The 20,445-nt window shown below is 43.8% G+C and overlaps 1 protein-coding gene across 1 annotated transcript in view; it reads right to left on the bottom strand.

Moving 5' to 3' along the window:
- Positions 1-15,734, bottom strand: part of ephx4 (epoxide hydrolase 4) — a 55,113-nt gene extending 39,379 nt beyond the window's left edge. Inside the window, exons 1-2 of the mRNA XM_068036355.1 lie at positions 15,419-15,734; positions 1,245-1,330 (exon numbers count right to left, since the gene is read on the bottom strand). Coding sequence (XP_067892456.1) covers positions 1,245-1,330; positions 15,419-15,661 — 329 coding nt within the window. The 5' untranslated portion in view covers positions 15,662-15,734. The remainder of the gene's footprint in view (positions 1-1,244; positions 1,331-15,418) is intronic.
- Between the last annotated feature and the right edge of the window lie 4,711 nt (positions 15,735-20,445).

The raw sequence follows: 20,445 nt of genomic DNA, 5'->3' as shown, positions 1-20,445 counted from the left end.
GTGGCGAGTCGAAGAGACTTAGTAGTTGGCAGGAAAAAAGACAGAGGCGCAAGGGGAGAGCCAACTGTGCAACAGCCCCGACAAACAAATTTCTCTGCAGCACCTGTGGAAAAGCCTGTCACTCTAGAATTGGCCTTTATAGCCACTCCAGGCGCTGCTTCACAAACCACTGACCACCTCCAGGCGCGTATCCATTGTATCTCGAGATAAGGAGGCCCAAAAGAAAGAACACACATGCAGATAGAGACAGAAAAGAGCGGAAGAAATAAAGTGGAAAAGTTTGAGGCAATATCTGAAGATGGTTTTGGTTACTGTTCTTTGAGCTTGCTGTAGAGTCCTTGATTGTAGGTAGGTCTTGCTTTTCGTTGGGCCCAGTATTCTTCTTAAACCTTGTTCGATGTAGGAGACTTTTCTCTCTTGAAGTTCATGTATCCTCAGTGGGTCCAGAGGTTTGTGACAAAGAAATGGGAGCAGACAGGAGAGGTCTTCTCACTCCAGGAGCAAACAGTCTTTTTGAGTTCAAAAACTCTGTGGCTAGTTCAAAAAAACCCTGGACCAACCAGTTAGTCATGTGACCAGCTGGTTTAACCAGTCCTGGCTTTTGTGGATTGTATCCCTTTGGCAGTCTCTGGAATGCTCTTCCTTACACCTTCAATGTCTGGTGATCAAAATCCATTGTGGGTTGAATGTGTCAGGGAATGGTGCTTTGTCTCCACAGGCGGCACAGTGGCGCAGTGGTTAGCACCGCAGCCTTACAGCTCCAGGGACCCGGGTTCAATTCTGGGTACTGCCTGTGCGGAGTTTGCAAGTTCTCCCTGTGACCGTGTGGGTTTTCGCCGGGTGCTCCGGTTTCCTCTCACCACCAAAGACTTGCAGGTGATAGGTAAATTGGCCATTGTAAATTGCCCCTCGTGTAGGTAGGTGGTAGGGAATATGGGATTACTGCAGGGTTAGTATAAATGGGTGATTCTTGGTCGGCACAGACTCGGTGGGCCGAAGGGCCTGTTTCAGTGCTGTATCTCTAAATAAAATAAATAAGCACTGTCTGTTAGCCTGCAAATGCTTTTCAGTTAAGTGTCTGGCAGCCCTTGTAACAGGCCGTCTCTTCTTCCCAGCAAGTTTAAAATCAGTTCATATGACAAAATTAATATGCCTTATTCTTGGCAGGTGGGGTCCTGCATAACACAGCTGAATAGCAACAAAACAAATGCTACAAACTACTGATTCAAAAACAAAATTATTACCAGAACTCTGGGAATCCATGTAGTAAGAGCATAAGGGGTTTGCCCCTTTCCCCAGCAGCAACATAGTGGAATCTTAATCCTGACTCCTGGAAATTCAGAGAGAGAGAAATAAAATCAAGTACAATACGTCATCCATTTTATAAGAGCAGGCGGTAGATATTTTAAAAATTGTTTTTTATGCACACTTGCTGCATCTACTAGTTCCACCAGAGACTATAGTTACCCAAATACACCATCTACACTGAAAGATGATGTTGCCAGGACAGAATGAAACTGTGATACAAAGCATAAGTAATCTTTATGTTCTACGTCCTATCTATGGAGGTAAAATGAGACAAGGCTTTGAATGAATTATCGATCACTGAATAACTCAAGTGTTCAACAAAATAGGAATAGCTTGGTGTGAAATTTAGGGGACAATTTTTAAGTTGTTCTTGGGATTTAGGCAATGCTGATAAGGCAGAATTTTTGATCATGAGGAATCAACCTGATAATGCGGGACTAGATTCACATGTCGGCAAAGCAGGTTAAGATTGCTAGTTCTCTTCCCTGAAAGGCCTTTGTGAACTCGCTTGGTTTTTATGATAATCCAGTAGATTTCAGAGTCATTTTCCTCCTGCCAACTCATACATTACCAGACTTAGAGTTTCAGGGAATTTTCAACAACATTTATATAGCACCTTTCCTGTAATAAAGTGTCCCAAGGCTTTTTAAAGCAGCGTTATGGGACAAAATTTGACACTGAGCCACATAAGGAGATGTTCGGCCGGATGATCAAACACTTGCTTAAAGAAGTAAGTTTTATGGCGCACCTTGAAGGAGGAAAAAGAGGAAGAGAGGAGGAGAGATATCAGGAGGGAATTCCAGAACTTAGGTCCGAGGCAGCTGAAGGCACAGCCGACACTGCTGGAGTGGTTAAAATTGGGAAAAGAGGCCAGAATTGGCAGAGCAAAGACCTAGAGGGGTTGCAGCGTTGGAGGAGATTCCAGAGATAGGGAGAAGCAAGGCCATGGAGAGATTTGAATATAAGGATGATGATTTTAAAATGGAAAATGGAGACATTGCTTGACCAGGAGTCAATGTAAATCAGTAAGCACAGGCAAGATAGGTGACCAGGTCTTGGTGCAAGTTAAGACATGGGCAGCGTAGTTTTGAATCACCTCAAGGTTACAGATGTAGAACGTGGGAGACTGGCCAGGAGTGCATGGGGTTAAATCAAATGTAGAGGGAGCAAAGGTATGGATAAGGGTTTCAGCAGCAGTTAGATTGGAACAGCACAGAAACAGGCCAGTTAACCCAACTCTATGTTGGAGTTTATGCTCCACACGAGCTTTCTCCCAACTTACTTTATCTAACCCTATCAATATATCTTATTCCTTTCTGCCTCATGTACTTATCCAGCTTCCCCTTAAATGCTATTCACCTCAACCACTCCATGTGGTAGCAAGTTCCACATTCGCACCACTCCCTGGGTAAAGAAGTTTCTCCTGAATTTCCTTTTGGATTTATTAACAATTACAGCCCCTAGTTTTGGACTCTGGGCAAACAATTGAAATTTATTTCACAACTTCCTACGGTATGATTTGAACTCATGGGGCTGAAATTTCCCAGCCCGTTGGAGGCGAGAGGAAACAGAATATCAGGATGGAAGGCGTTGGGATGGAAGTCTTCACGTTGGGACTAGATATTCCAAAGGGCAGCCGGCATGGCGGGAGGACCTTGTGCTTGCATGGTAGGCAGGTAATTAAGCCTGTTAAAAAGGCAATTAACTTCAATTTACCAGGGAGTTCTGATTTTCCTAGAAGTACATGGGAACTATGGGACTTCAGAGCCTCTATAAGGAGGCGGTGAGCTAGCGGGAGGTCAGTTATGGCTCCAAGTGGCAGCCATTGTGAGTCCTAGTGAGTCTTGGCAGGAAGGGTGGAACAGCGGGGGCACTGGCATAGGAGAAGGGGAAAAGGTGCCAGATCTGTGGGGTCACATTGCCAGAGTGGCATATTGAAGCTGACACTTGTGTTGGTAAAGTAGGGATGGAAAGAGGTCCTGGAGACTGAGTGAATCCATGTACCATGGGCCTCATTCACTCTCGTTTCAGTTCCTCCAGTGAGGAGCAACAGTAGAGAGGGAGAGAGCTTCAGCCACAGGCAGTGGGGAGGCAGTGACGTGGTAATGTCACTGGACTAGTAATCCAGAGCGCAGGCTAATGCTTTGGGGACATGGGTTCGAATCCCACCAATGGCAGATGGTGAAATTTGAATTCAATTAATAAATTTGGAATTAAAAAGCTGATAATGACCATGAAACCATTGTTGTAAAAAACAATCTGGTTCATTAATGTCCTTTAGGGAAGGAAATCTGCTGTCCTTACCTGGTCTGGCCTACAAGTGACTCCAGACCCACAGCAATGTGGTGGACTCTCAAAATGCCCTCTGAAATGGCCTAGCACGCCACTCAGTTCAAGGGCAATTAGGGATGGGCAATAAATGCTGGCCTAGCCAGCAACACCCACATCCCCGCAAAATTTTTTTAAAAAGCAGCAATCAGAGGGGCAGCATGAACTCCAGCCTTGGGGTGGGGGGAATGGAGAAGAAGGGTGCAGAGGGGCACGCTATCAATCTCCTGCGCGAATAAATTACCCACCAGAGAGGGTCTACACACCGAAGCTCAGCTACCTTCAGATGTCAGAGCAGCAGTGTCACCAAACACTATGCCTCTCCAGGGAGGCTGTCACAGAGCTGGGTGCCATGATGGAGGACGAGCTGAGCCCCATGGGAAATGGTGGGCACCTAATACCAGTGGCATTGAAGGTCACTTTGGGATTGAATTTCTATGTCTCAGGATCATTCCAAGGATCCACTGGAGAAATGTATGGGATTTGCAATACGTGCACTTTCATACCAATCTGAATAGCCAGGTTGAGAGAGCTATGGGATTCGGGGCTATTGCTGGATTCCCCCAGGGGCAGGGTATCGACTGCACGCATGGAGCCATCAAGGCTCCCACAGACCAGACAGCATCCTTCATTAACAGGAAGTGATTCCATTTGCTCGATGTACAACTAGTCTGTGACCACCATAAGGGTCTCCTGCAGGTGTGTGCATGGTTCCTGAGAAGCAGCCACAACGCCTACATATTAAGGCAGTCCCAGGTGCCAGACCATTTCAGGCCCACCCCCACCCCACCCCACGTGCCTTCATGTATAGATACTGCGTGACAAATGCTACTTATTGAAGACCTGACTATTGCCGCCTGTGACAAACCGTAGCACTGATCTGGAGAAGTACCACACCTGCCACGGCACAACCTGAGCGACCATCAAGGTTGCCATTGGGCTTCTGAAGATACAGTTCAGTGAGCTAGACAGATCTTGTGGAGCTCTTCAGCATGCCCCAGCGAAGATCTGGCATGTAGTGGTGGTTTGCTGTGCCCTACACAACCTGGCACTACAGAGAGGACGGCATTTGCACACTGAGGATATTGTGGAGCATGGTTCCGTTACTGACTATGAGGAGATGGAGGAAGATGATGACCAGGCACAGGATGCTGGAGAGCCACAGTTCCCACAGGCAAGGCCCCATGAGATATGCACAAGGGAGGCTCGTGATGCGTGAATACAGATCCATACAATCCAATAAAGCCTCAGCACTCTGCAGCCCTGCTTCCGCTTCCTTCATTGACCTTGCTATTTACCTGCACCCAGTGAGAAATCACACTGTGGCATGGGGAGTGCCTGGACTTCACCTGGTGTACTCCCATCCATCAAACCTTTGAATGGAGCCAGGGTATTTGTGAATTCCCAGCAGCCCACAAGAAATGCACATCAGACATTTAATGGTAGAACAAAAAATTGCAACAATACATGCTTCCAAAAAAAACCCCATGAACCCCGAGTGCAGCTAGGTGCTCTTCTTAAATCTCTTCCATGCGCTACTATCTGGTGCTCCCACTGTGCTGTCAGCTGAGGTGGAGACAGGCTGATACCTTCTTGCCCTGTGGCTTGGGATGACCTTGGCCATCGTCCTTTGGCTGCCTGAGGACTGGAGGGTCCTGGCATATACACCCATCAGGCAGCTGCTCCTCTGTCTTTTCAAGGCACAGCTGTAGCTCCCTGCTCACCTGCGTCCAGGCAACTCAGCACCGCCCCCTGCCTTCTCGCCTAGCCATTGCTGCAAAAAGGTCATGGACTGTGCGTTTGCTGGAGATGGCTCTCCGAGGGTGGCCAACGTCTCGACGGAGGAAGCCAAGCATGGCAGAGACATGGCGGCATTCATGGTCTGGATGGACTGCTCCACTGTCCGTGCCAGGGTGCACTTAGCCACTGGAAGCTCTGCCAGATGATACCGCATCTCACACTGTAGCGCCAGCACCTGCTGCCTTGCTGATGACTCCAAAGGCATGTCATCAGTCTGAGGTTCTGTTATATATTTGGTTCTTTATGCTGCCACCGTATAGAGTCTAGCCAGACAGGTTCTTAGACTGTATTGTTTAAATATTAATCTTTATTGTATAGTAACTATATACACTCCACACCAGCCGATGTGTCTCCTTCAAAAGCTACACTGTAACTGTTCTCGAGTATCTCCCACATGATCTCTTACCTCATCATGGTGGGCGGTAATCTTTATATTCTCTCAAGATTAACCCTTTGCTACCTTTATATTACATATCCTCCCAAGTCTTTATCCCAACATATATTTACACACCTTCACTTTTTTATTTACATGCTCCCCCCTAGTCTCTGACTTCATAGATTCAATCTATCAGGAGGCTTCACAACTCTCCCTGATCTTGTTGTCGTTAGATGTGGAAGATTGGTCATCTTTCTCTGATCCCTTGTTTCTTGACTTGGATGGTCTTCTTTGAGGTTTGCAGCGTTCAGCGCTTTTCGAATTTTCAGTTCATCATCTGAGTCGTCTAAATGTATGACCGATTGATGTCTTTGATGTAAAAGAATAAGATTCCTTTTATTTCTCCCTATAGAATCTTCTTGAGCTCGTACTAGATAAGATCGCTGTTGATTCTCATCTTTCTGGAGAATTACATCTCTATTTTGGTCTCGTACCCATACCTTTTGCCCTTCTGACAACTTTGGTAGGTTTGTTGTCCAGTATCTTCTGTTATAATTATGAGTCTGTTTGTTTTGATACAACTTTTCTTTGCCTTGTACTTTCTGATAATCCTTGTACGATTCTAGAAATAATTTCTTGGGTAGAATTGGAAGTTGCGTTTGAAGTTTTCTTCACATTAAGAGTTCTGATGGTGCTAATCTGCACACTAATGCTCTGTATGTCAGTAGTGCTAACTGGATATCTTGATTTTTCATTAACAGTTTTAATGGTTCTGACTGCTCGTTCAGCATCTGCATTAGATTGTGAATACTTAAGAGAGCTTGTTAGGTGAACAAATCCACATTCTTCTGCAAAGTGCGTGAAGTAATCATTTGCAAATTGTGGTCCATTATCAGATACTATCTGATCAGGTATACCAAGTGTTGTGAAAACTTGTAAAACTCTGATGACTGTTTCAGTTGTTGTGTACAACTTCGATACATCTTGAGAAGTAATCAACAAATAAATAGAGAGGATCATCCTTCAAAGAAGAATAAATCAACTGTTCCCACGGTTTGGTTGGGAATTGGGTTGAAATTAGAGGTTCTCTTTGACCTAGTCTGTGTACCTGACCAATTTATTGGATTTGCTTCTTCCCAAGTTCTCTATCTGTGTATCACTCCTGTAGGAAGTTGTTGCATTTCTCTTTCTCTCTCTTGCAGTCTGAGTGGCATGGCGGGCTGTGCTGTGTTGTGTTGTGCGGCTTCTCTCTGCATTGTGCGGGCTCTCTGGCGGAATCCCGACTCTGTCGGAATCTGGACTCTCGGTAGTGCTCAGGTCAGGTTGGGGGGCTCTCCCTCTGTCCTGGCTCCTGGATTCTTCTTGTTTATCTTCTTCAACTTTCTTTATAAGATGAAGGTCAATACCAGCTCTTCTACTAAAGAGTGAGGACTCCCGATTGCTTAGGACGTACAGTGTTTCTAATATCTGCTTTCCCTTAGATTGAAGCGTCGCTTGTAACATGCCCTTTACTTCAAGTACAACACGTCCTGGGCCATGTAACTGACTTTCTGTTGGTTGCAGAACATGTGTGGATAGCCACAGCTCTTTAGCTGACAGGACCATCACACTTGCTCCGGTATCAAGTTTGAAATTAGTGATATGTCCTTTGACATATACATCTGCTAACCAAAATGTTTGTTTCGGATCATTGATTTTGCCCAGAAAATCTTTCTATTGGTCTGCTGCAGGAGGTTGCGTAGCTGCATTTACCTCTCTATTTTTAACTACTTTTCCTTTAGAGGTTGAGGTAGTCGAGATTTTATTTCAGCACATCTTACTGAAATGCCCTGTTTTCCTGCAATAAAAGCATCTGCTGTATTGGTGGGACACTGTTCACGCCCGTGGGAAGTTTTTGCACCACAGCGCTGGCAGGGTTTAAAAGCGTTTTTCACTACCCCCCTCCCCCCCACCAGTGTACCTTTTCTCCTGCTGCCTCTTGTTCAGCCCATTGGTGAAGGAACTGAACAGTCGCAGGACGTTTCCTGAACCAATGTCTTTTCTCACCTCACAGGATTGGTCTGTTATTACTGCGCAGATTGAAGTAGGAATCACAAGCTTTTAACACTTCGTCGAATTTGGCTGATGTTTCATTAATATGTTGTCTTGCTATTATATCATCAGCTACAGCACCAATGAAATATAATAATACTTGCTCTGTTTCAGACTTTCTGTCCAATTTTGATGCAATTCTGTATCTGAGGAACCTTTTCCTCCATAGTACCTAGTTTTGAGTCTGATTGGATCCCTCATAACTTTTGAAACTCTCTGGCACTCCCAAATTTTGATCCATTTTTAACATTTTTATAGACTTTTTAGAATGTTCCCCTTTAAGAAATGGTTTATTCAGTTAGCTTGCTTTGATGGAATGTAGCACTTGTACTTGAAGTAAAGGGGAAGTTACAACACCTCCTGGGCCATGTAACTGAGTTTCTGTTGGTTGCAGAATGTGTGTGGATAGCCATGGTTCTTTATCTGACAGGACCGTCACATTTGCTCTGATGTCGAGTTTGAAATTAGCAGGTGCTTGACAGTGTTCCCTGTTTTTTATAGGCTTCTGGTAGGGATTTCCCTTTTCTTTCAGCAGTTCACTGAAATGTTTATACAGCTGCCTATTGGACTTGACAGAGCTGTTCGACAGACAGTTCCAGATGCTTTTTTTTTTAGCTAGAGTTTATTTATTTTGTTCAAGCTTGATTGCTTTAATGATTTTTTCCTCCAGCTTAGATGCATTAATGGAGGCTCTGCTGTGTTTGGGGGTTTCCTGTGCTTTTTTCCCCCCTTCACGATTGGACTTTATTTTCAGGGTTTTCCCCCCCTTTGCCCTGGCGTTCAGCCCGAGTGAGGGACTGAGTTTTCCCCATTTTTTTTCTTTTGCTCTTACACTTTTAAGCTCTTCAAAGGCTTTTTTTTTAAACTGGGATTTTTCAATCGTCGGCATAATGACTCACCCGATCGCTTGAATTTCAGCCACGCTTCCATTCTTTGCAGTTTTTCTCCGCCTTCCATTGTACGTTTTTTTTTCTCTTCAGCTACTTGTTTTAAGTTTCTTCTCTCTGGCTGAAGGATGACTGTTGCTTCAAATTTTCTCTTCTGGGTATAGGACTTCGATCCCAGCACTGTCCATCATGTTAGATATTTGGTTCTGTATGCTGCCACCATATAGAGTCTAGCCAGAGAGGTTCTTAGACTTAAACATTAATCTTTATTGTATAGTAACTATATACACTCCGCACTAGCTTGTGTGTCTCCTTCAAAAGCCATGCTATAACTATTCTCGAGTCTCTCCCACATGATCTCTTACCTCATCATGGTGGGCAGTAATCTTTACATTCTCTCAAGATTAACCCTTTGATATCTTTATATTACAGGCTCAGCATCGCTGGGCTCTCCAACATTCCTCAGAGTGTCAGTGGCCTCAGCTGTCACAGCCTCCAGCAGCTGCTCAGGCCCATCTGTGTTGTGCTGTTCCCAGGTCTACTCACGAATGGATACCCACCCAACGTGAGAGTATCTGTGCTGGTGGAAGGTGTGGGGGAATGATATGGTGCTGCGTTCTCTGAGGTTCCCTCATCCTCCTCAGAGGTGGAAGGCAGTCCCCCGGCCTCTTCAGCTATCTACTCCTGCCTTTGCCCTGCATAAGAGAGATGATTAATTTGAGGATAATGCGCATTCCAGCACTCCCTTCTGTCCACTCTGAGTGTGGAGTTCCATGTGACCTTTGGTGGACACAAAAGCACTATGCCTCACGTTTGCAAGAGGCTCTCTTGTACCCATCCATTAGGCCCTTGTGTCTTCTTCTCTGCTATGGAACAGCCCCCATGCTGCTGCCTGGCCCCATTGCCAGAAACTGGGTTGCTATTCCTTTTCTAGCTAGCTCACTCTTAAGCATTGCCACATGAACGTCCCTAAAGAGAGCAAAGTGTGATGCACCTACCTTGGTGGATCGCATGAGGTCATTTACGCGCTTGCAGCCCTGCAGCCAGGTTCTACAGATGACCCCAAAGCTGATGAACTTCTCTGCAATCTCAGTCCAGACTTGCTTGGTTGGCCCGAAGCAAGAGGACCTCCCACCTTTCCCAAGCAGACTGGAGGAGAGCCTGCAGGGAGGCAAAGGAGTGTGGGCAGCCCTTTAAATATGGTGCCAGCACTTCCAGCAGCATGACTTCATGTCTCCACCTGCACTATACTGGACGCCTCCTCTGCCTGCCAGCAGTTAATTGGCCGACCGTCACAGAATAACGCACCCCAACCCACTTCCCCCTTCCGGTCCTGGTGGTGGGACCTCAGGGGTCACTGAAAAATTCAGCCCATGGTTTCCCTGTTGCAAGTCCAATACCATTTGACTGAATGTTTCGAGGAGGTGACTAGATGTGTAGATGAGGGTAAAGCAGTTGGTGTAGTCTACATGGACTTCAGTAAGGCTTTTGATAAGGTCCCACATGGGATATCGGTCAAGAAGGTAAGAGCCCATGGGATCCAGGGCAATTTGGCAAATTGGAGCAAAATTGGCTCAGTGGCAGAGGGTGATGGTTGAGGGTTCTTTTTGCGGGTGGAAGCCTGTGACCAGTGGTGTACCACAGGGATTGGTGCTGGGACCCTTGCTGCTTGTAGTGTACATTAATGTTTTAGACGTGGATATAGGAGGTATGATCGGTAAGTTCGCAGATGACACGAAAATTGGTGGTGTCATAAATAGTGAGGCGGAAAGCCTTAGATTACAGGATGATATAGATGGGCTGGTAAGATGGGCGGTGCAGTGGCAAATGGAATTTAATCCTGAGAAGTGTGAGGTGATGCATTTTGGGAGAACTAACAAGGCAAGGGAATATACAATGGATGGTAGGACGATAGGAAGTACAGAGAGTCAGAGGGACCTTGTTGTACTTGTCCATAGATCACTGAAGGCAGCAGCACAGGTAGATAAGATGGTTAGGAAGGCATGTGGGATACTTGCCTTTATTAGCCGAGGCATAGAATATAAGAACAGGGAGCTTATGATGGAGCTGTATAAAATACTAGTTAGGCCACAGCTGGAGTACTGTGTACAGTTCTGGGCACCACACTATAGGGAGGATGTGATTGCACTGGAGAGGGTGCAGAGGAGATTCACCAAGATGTTGGTTGGGCTGGAGCATTTCAGCTATGAAGAGAGACTGGATAGGCTAGGGTTGTTTTCCTTAGGGCAGAGAAGGCTGAGGGGGGACCTGATTGAGATTTATAAAATTATGAGGGGCATTGATAGGATAGATAGGAAGAATCTTTTTCCCTTAGCGGACGGGTCAGTAACCAGGGGGCATAGATTTAAGGCAAGGGGCAGGAGGTTTAGAGGGGATTTGAGGAAAATGTTTTCACCCAGAAGGTGGTTGGAATGTGGAACACACTGCCTGAAGGGGTGGTAGAGGCAGGAACTCTCACAATGTTTAAGAAAAATTTAGATGAGCACTTGAAATACCGTAGCATACAAGGCTACGGGCCAAGTGCTGAAAAATGGAATTAGGATATTTGCTTGATGGCCAGCACGGACACGATGGGCCGAAGGGCCTGTTTCTGTGCTGTATAACTCTATGGCTTATACAGTCATAAGTCTGTATAACCATTAGGCGACTCTACACAAGTACTCATGTTAGAAGATTAGTTGGTGCTATTCTAATCTATATTGAGGGAAGTTGGCCTCTAGTTGAGAATGAATAAAAATCGACTGATTCAGGGCTAGGCTGCTCTTCAACTAAACACTACAGTCGTCAGACCTCAGCAACAACTCTCCAACTTATTCTTCCTCTTCCTGTGAGGTAGTATTTGGTTACCACATGACACCTGCACACAGAAAAACAGATGAGATTAAAAGAAAACTCTCCAGAGAGAAGAAAAACATTCCTTGGTACTGCATTGAGTCACAAGATTTTATAGAATTAAAGGAGGCCCATCATGCTTATGCTGGCTTTGTAAAGAACTAGCCTATTCTTCTGGATTTTCTCTATATCCCCTTTATTTTTTTGTTAACGATTGATCTACATCCTTTTTAAAACTCTATTAGATGTTCTGCTTCTAATAAGGGATTCCATGTCCCCATGTTACATTATGTCCTCCATTACATATAGAGTTATATATAAAATAATCTCCTAACCATTCTTTTGGTGACTATTTCTTAAAAATTGCATTATTCCCCCTCACTTTTTGAATTTGTCACCTAGCCCATATGAGATGAATTGCATCATCTCATCCTTGAATTTTCTCATGTTTCCCTATGTGCAAAATATATGTTTTTGTTTGAAGTTAACCTGTTAAATATGTATTTTCCTGAACATGCCATAATCCAGGATAAGTTACACTACTTCTGATAACATTATGGCATTATTAGAATTTTAACCTTCAACACCCATTACTAATTAAATATAGTACTCATTGGCATCAAAACTTTGTTAGCATTCAGCTTATACTTTTTGTACCCATCTGCAAATTAAAATTAATCACCATTAAAGCACAATCATAGTTCACAATCTCACCCATTACAGCAGTTTTAAGAGTCAAGATTAGAATATGTAATTCTTTGTAGTTATTATTATAATCTATTTTAAAACTTTAATTATGACAGTGAATAAATTAGCAAAGCAAGTGATCCAATTTGATAAGTCAGGAAGCATTCATACACTGTTAAATCTGTGCTTAAAATGACTATTATGCACCATGGTAACTGGAAAAGTACAGGTGACCCTAATCGCTGCAGATTGTAGTGTCCTCCTCCACATCTCTACCCCCTTCATCGCTTACACCCACATTCTCCTCCCACACACACATACCTTCTTTCTTAATCTTTCAGCTACAGCACAGTGTGGAAGGAGACAAGCTATAGCAAGATTACAAAGCACGGACAGTATGTTTTATGTAATAACATTTACTAAGAGCCATGAAAAGTCCTCAGCTAACTTGAAAACGATGTGGGCCTCAATATCAGGTTATTTTTCTGCCTCACCCTTCTGTTTTGATTCTCCAAAATTCTCATTTCCATGCATTTCAAATATTCTCTTTCATCTTCCATTTATTTGTTATTTCTGGTTCTGCGTTCGTTTCTCATGGAGACCATTGTCTATGTCTCTGTGCCTGATAGAGGTCTCAAAGGTCCCCAGTCTTCCTTTTACGCACTTGCTCTAGCCAGAGTCCCAAAGGACCATAGGCATCTCTCCCCATTAGAGAGAGACAGTTGGTGATGTATAGCATGAGGGCCACCATTCCTCTAGCCTGCGGCAAGGTGAAGAGACAGGCCTCTATTAACTACTACAGCCAGTATGGGGATTGAACCTGCACTGTTGGCATCTTTCTGCATCACACTCTAGCCATCTAAGCTCACCAACCCATCTTTTACCCATTACTTACCCATGATTCCTGCAATTTCTCCCCAGCTACTCCGTGCTCACTTTGTGTCTCTGAAATTTTCTCTGCTCTCAATTCCCTCACTTCAAGAAAATGCACAGCATCCTCCCCTCCCCCCAGCTGCTTGATGTCTCATCTCCAAACTTCCATGTCTCTTATGACTCATTCCTGATAGTTCAACGTCTGCTTCAAATCTAACTCCCACTGGATCATTACACCCCACTCTATATCATCAATGCTGTTACCTTTCTATCTTAAGGATGTGTTATCCAAATATCCTCAGTGCCACTCTAAAGTGGTGTATACTCTTCACTAGCACTGATATTGACAGCAGAGGGCAAAGAGGACACAGTGCAGCAGCACTGATGCATGGAATGGCTGAGAGAGGGTTAAGAGTGGTCAGAAAGGATAGATCACCTGAAGTAGCTATGGAGAGGGAAGGTAATCTGAGACACAGACTCAGTACAGTCATGGAAGGAAAACATAAGACAATGATAACGGCACATCACAGCAGATGGATTCATCCATTAGATATTTTAAAAAATCGCAGCTACTTAAGAAGCATGCACAGAGCAAGATATGTAGGAAATGTAGCAGTTTATGACAACTGTAATCTATCTCAGACTTTTCAGCCAGCACTCTGTTCTGCAATTTTCTTATCTGGTGCACATATGGCATCAAAAGATGATGAACATTCCAGTATCTTTAAGCAGCACAAACAAATCATAGTTCAATGAGCTGTTAACCCCACATTCAAACAAAATATGCTGAAATGTTCATTATTACCATCATAACAAAAATGGATTAAAAGACTGACAATATACCCAATATTAAATGATAGTAAAAATACATTGTAGTTTTCTCAAATTCTACAGTTAGACAATAAGAAATGAGATGGCACAGAGATCTGGCTGCATCATTTAAATTATCAACAGAAATGCTAACTGTTAGCTGTAGTATTAGACATTGTATGTCCCAATTAATCTGAAACCCAAGAGTTAAATACAAAAATGTTTCGCAACTGTTTTGTTTCAGCGAAGGTATGAATTATCACTGTATCACTAACTATTGGATCTTTTTAATAGTTAAGGCCATAATTAATCCAATTTCAAAGTGGTGTATGCTGCAAAGCACTTAATTTTGATGAGGCATAAATCACAGTTTACTAAACGAGATACATCTTTTACTCAACACAGTTAAACAGTGAAATACATGTTAGTTTTGCTGCCTATCATAGTATCATTAGGTTTCAAATTGTCATTGACCTGCCTTGCTAATTATAAATGTAATATTTTATATGCAGAAGCAAAACAATAAAATCTTCGAAATGATTACTTTCCTCAGCGGAGTCCACTAACATTACTTTTGGGATAAGGAGAGCAAACTAAAATAGGTTTCGGAATTCTGTGTTTGGGTCAAAAAATCCCTATTAGTATTATAATGTGCCACGTGAGATTTGCTTGCTCTGAAGCACTTTTGAAATTATTATTCCAGCAGCGTGTCAGTCGAGACACAGCTAGAGGTAGCCCACAGTGGGAGAACGTGCTTGGCAGGTAAAGTCTCTTTACTTTCTGAAAACCATAGAGTTTTAAGTTCGATGAATGCGAGTCGGAAACAATGATGGGGTGGGGGGGGGGGGGGGATCAAAATGATAAATATTAAAACATTTGACCTGAATTGGTCCGTTATAAAATCCCCGCTTGCTTGATTTCGGTTATGCCTAAACCCAAGTTAATTGAGGAGCTGTCCTCAATTTCAGCACTTTGTCGATCAACCCTACTGATGATAAACAAGACTAGCCAATAGACAGCCCCCACTGCAAACGAGAGATATATGATAATGTGTCGCAAGGACTGCAGTGCATGTTGTACAGTTCGGCGACTGGAGCATTTCAGAACACTGTAGCTTTTTTTTTGAAAAAAAAAACATTTTTGCTTAAGCACCGTTTGAAGGTCTACAGCTTGTAGGCGTTCTGCAACAGTTCAGTCACCCCCACTTTGGAGTCGATATTAATATATCAGACGCAGGCCTCCTGCTGGTCGACAAGATACAAGAATAAACTGGCCAGTGGAGGGGCGGGGAATGACGAAAATAAATAGCGAAAGAATCATTTGAAAACAACAGCCTACTGTGCTACTAAAACCCAAATCCGCCTGCACTGGGCAGCTATTCCCCAGCGGACACTTGCTTCCTTACCTTAATTCGCACATAACAGTGTGTTCCCAAGGATGTGTCGTTTAAGCAGGCGGGCAGGGTTTCACGGACAATCCACTGAAAGGTCTCTGCTGGATTCCTGATTATGTGCCACAAAAGTTTCAGCGAGACCAGGCAGGCACAGAGCCCACAGAAACTGTAAGCAAGAGCCCAGAATAGGAGGTTCTTCGTTTTCACAAGGAGTCGAGTTGTAAACATCAGGAAGTCGCAGAGCGGTTTCACCATAGTCCGACTGGGAAGGAGAGCTCTCGCTGTGATGTGCTGAAAGATCCTTCACTCCAGCAGATCCACCTTCAGTGAGCAGGTGCCAAGGAAGATCCCCTTAAACTGAAGTCATGGAAACCACTAGAGATCGCCACGTCAAAGATTACGCCTACGTAAAGCGTCCTTTTTTAAAAACTATATCTGACAGATTCCACTGGTCGGATCGATGTCGGCAATCAGAAATAGACCCACAAAAAAGCGAACACCACGTACACATTGAGACAAAACGCGGGGTGAAACATCATGGTTAAGTAGCACAGGTGTAGTGGTAGACGCCATGTCAATATAAATCATCACAAGATATAAAATAATCCTACAGTAAATGTAGGATTACAGCTGTGCTGCATTGCTGGAAGGCTATAATAATCTAGTAGTATTATTAATGTAGTATTATAAGCATCTTGTTTAAGGTTCCTATTTGCCCAAAGTAGCCAGATTTACAATTAATAAAGCCTTTCAACTGAATGTGTGGAACAAAACTTCAGCAAAGGCGATTAACCCATATTATAATTCTTTCAAAATAAAAGCAGTAGGCTCATTTCTGCTCAGGAAGGGATTGAAGAGCATGTGGATCAGCAGGCATGCGAGGGGGTGAGAGGAGCAGAGCTGAGAGGTGGCATACATTCTGCAATTTTTCATTAATTCTGTTTGGGGATTAGGGAATATTTCTGGGAATTGCCCCTTCAACACATAAAGAGGAAAAAAGATGACCAAACTGAAACATAAACTCTGTTTCTTTGGAATAATCCTGGAAGGCTAGCAAAGCTCTGGTCTGTAGATAGAAGCAGCTTGTTTGGCTGAATTACCATAGAGGCTGCCTGCCCTGCTGAGTATTTCCAACAACAACAACAAAATATATTTATATAGCACGCTTAATGTAATAAAACATCTCAAGGCACATCATAGGAGCAAAATTTAACACTAAGCTGCAAAAAGAGACATTAGTACGGGTGAGTAATGGGTTGGTTGAAGAGGTAGGTTTTAAGGCAAATCTTAAAGGAGGATAGGGAGGCAGAGAAAGTTATTGAGGGCCGAGGTAGCTGAAGGCACGGCCAGCACTGGTGGAGGATTAAAATTGGGGATGCTCCAGAGGCCAGAAACAGATAAGCACAGATAAATCAGAGGATCGTAGAGCTGGAAGAGATTAGAGATAGGAGGGGAGAGGCCATGGAGGGATTTGAAGACAAGGATGAGAATTTTACAATTGAGGTATTGCTTAACTGGGACCTAATGTAGGTCAGCGAGTACAGGGGTGATGGCTAAACAGGACTTGGTGCTGGTTAGAACTTGGGCAGCAGAGTTTTGAATGACCTTGTTTATGGGGGATAGAATGTGGTAAACTGCCAGGACTGCATTTGACCAGTTAAGTCAAGAGCTAATAAAGGCATGGATGAAGGTTTCAGCAGTAGATGAGCTGAGGCACGGGCAATGATACAGAGATGGAAATAGGTGAACCTAGTGATGGTACGGATATATAGTCAGAACCTCAAATATGGGATCAAGGCTACAAACAGTCTGGTTCAACCTCCGACAGTTGCCAGGGAGAGGGATGAATTCAGTGGCTAGGGAACGGTGGTTTTCACGAGGACTGAAGACGATGGCTTTGTTCTTGCCACTATTTAATTGGAAGAAACTGCTGTTCATCGAGTACTGGATGTCAGACAAGCAATTCAAAAATTCCAGCATTTTCTGTTTTTATTTCATTATAAATAGATGAGGTCCATGACAGGAAAGTCTAAGGTTGCCAATCTGGTTGGACATATTTCTGGGGACATGATCACGTGCCTCCAACGACCCTGACCCCGTTGCAAAACGTTCACCCTCATGGCACATCACCTTTCCCCATCAATTAAAAAGTGGATTGAGTCTACATTACCTTATAGGATGATTCTTGATTGTTAAACAGCCATTCCCCAACATCTCTAATTTGTTTATTAGTTGCAAAAATTTGTTCAAAGAAAATGGAAAAAAAAAAATAGTCATATATTTCTCTCGGGTTACTGGAAGCAGTGGCCAAGAGATTAAGTGTTAATTCCTGGACAACCCTGGAGTTGCACACTGGATGCTGAAAAGGTCTACAGTGCGGTAGAGACTGCAGTGTTTTGCTGGCATTGTTGATTGCTGTTACTTAAAAATACCTGTTCCCCAACATGCATGTATATTAATGTCAATGAAATATTTTGCTAAACTTTTCAGTGTGTTCATGGGGGCTGTAGGGGGCTTAGATTTAAAGTGATTGGTAGAAAAATTAGAGGGGAGATGAGGAAAAGCTTTTTCACCCAGAGGATGGTGGGGGTTTGGAACTCACTGCCTGAAAGGGTCATTGAGGCATAAACCCTCCACTCAAACGGAGTCTGGCTATACCTCAAGTGCCGTACTCTGCAGGGCTACGGACCAAATGCTTGAAGGTGGGATTAGAACGGGTGGATTGTTTATCGGCCGGCACGGACATGATGGACGAGTGGCCTCTTTCTGTGTCTTAAACTTTCTATGATTCTATGAAATTAGATAGCGTCCAAAAATGTGTAGAGATCGCAACGTGCGATTAACCTGCCCCCATTGCTTCCGATGCGGGCAGTATGCAAACTCCGTGCTACCTGCTCATTTAAATGATTAGCACTGGCCTGCACGTGAGAAACGCACTGTTGAAAGACCACATCCTTTATCAGGGGGCCCAAGTTCTTGCAAAGTTAGCACCACTTAAAGATAGCCTGCATGATTTAAAACCAACCTGCATCTTTTAATGGGGAAGTGCATTGTGACTGGAGCATGTGCTGGAAGTGGCTGGGGAAAGGAGTGTGACTTATGGTGCAACAGGGGAGAGAACATGCTTCAAGTTTCGCAAGATGCTGCATTGGAGGCCTTGGTGCACAGGAGGTGCAGAGAAGGAGAGATGTCCTCCAGCCATATGAGGGCCAGGAGGGCCTCCGGACAGACTGAAGGCAGTAGGAACATCGGGGTCAATGCTAGCAGTCTAGCCCCAGGGACCAGGATGAAGTGGTGCAAGAAAAAAAAAAGACTTGCATTTAGATAGTGCTTTTCACAACCACCTGATGTCTCAAAATGCTTTACAGCCAATCAAGTGTAGTCACTATTGTAATGCAGGAAACTTAGCAGCCAGCATGCACATAGCAAACTCCCACAAACACAATGTGATAATGACCAGATAGTCTGTTTTTGTGATGTAGATTGTGGGATAAATATTGGCCAAGACACCAGGGATAACTCCCCTGCACTTCTTCAAAATAGGGATCTTTTACAAACACCCGAGCAAGCAGATGGAGCCTCGGTTTAACGTCTCATCCAAAAGACAGCACCTCCAACAGTGCAGCACTCTCTCAGTACTGTATTAGAGTGTAAGCTGTGATTTTTGTGCTCAAGCCCTGGAGTGGGACTTGAATTCAGAACCTTGTGACTCAGAAGAGAGAGTGTTACCAACTGAGCCACAGCTGACAGTAAGATCATGACTCCTGTAAGTTCACTGAAGGTCAATGAATGCTTCAAATGCCATATCCTACCAACCGAATCAGTCTCAATTCACCACACACCCATCATTCACCAACCAACAGTTTCCATTAATCACAGCTCAATCCTAACATTCACAGCTTCACCTACCCTGACACGCTTACATACAAACATACAAATTAGGAGCAGGAGTAGGCCACTCGATCTCTCTCAATAAGTTCATGCTGAACTGATTACTCCACATTTCCACCTACCCCCAATAACCTTCCACCCCCTTGCTGATCAAGGATCTTTCTACCTCTGCCTTAAAAATATTCAAAGACTCTGCTTCCATCATCTTTTGAGTAAGAGAATTCCAAAGACTCTCAACCCTCAGAGAAAAAATTTCCCCTCATCTCGGTCTTAAATGGGCGACCCATTATTTTTAAACAGTGACCCCTAGTTCGAGATTCTCCCACAAGGGGAAACAGCCTTTCCACATCCACCCTGTCAAGACGCGTCAAGATCTTATATGCTTCAATCAAGTCGCCTCTTACTCGTCTAAATTCCAGCGGATACAAGCCTAGCCTGTCCTACCTTTCTTCGTAAGACTACCCACCCATTCCAGGTATTCATCTAGTAAACCTTCTCTGTACTGCCTCCAACGGATTTGCATCCTTGCTTAAATAAAGAGACCAGGACTGTACATAGTACTCTGGATGTGGTCTCACCAATGTCCTGTATAGCTGAAGCATAACCTCCGTACTTTTGTATTCAATTCCCCTTGCAATAAACGATAACATTCTATTAGCTTTCCTAATTACGTGCTGTACCTGCATACTAATCTTCTGCGATTCATGCACTAGGACACCCAGATCCCTCTGCATCTCAGAACTCTGCAATCTCTCACCCTTTAGATAATATGCTTCTGTTTTATTCTTCCTGCCAAAGTGGATAATTTCCCACTTTCCCACATTATACTCCATTTTCCAGGTCTTTGCCTACTCACTTAACCTATCTATATCCCTTTGTAGCCTCCTTATGTGCTCTTCACAATTTACTTTCCTACCTTTCTTTGTCTCATCAGCAAATTTAGCAACCATACCTTCAGTCCCTTCATCCAAGTCATTTATATAAATTGTAAAAAGTTGAGACCCCAGCACAGATCCCTGTGGCTCACCACTCTTATATCTTGCCAACCAGAAAATGACCCATTTATGCCAACTCTGTTACCAGTTAGCTAACCAATCTTCTATCCATGCCAATATGTTACCCCCTACGCCATGAGTTTTTGTTTTCTG

The sequence above is a fragment of the Heterodontus francisci genome, chromosome 8, assembly GCF_036365525.1.
Source record: "Heterodontus francisci isolate sHetFra1 chromosome 8, sHetFra1.hap1, whole genome shotgun sequence".
In the NCBI taxonomy this organism is placed as follows: Eukaryota; Metazoa; Chordata; class Chondrichthyes; order Heterodontiformes; family Heterodontidae; genus Heterodontus; species Heterodontus francisci.
Note: the sequence above shows the minus strand (reverse complement) of the source record. Positions and strands in the feature narration are given on the sequence as shown.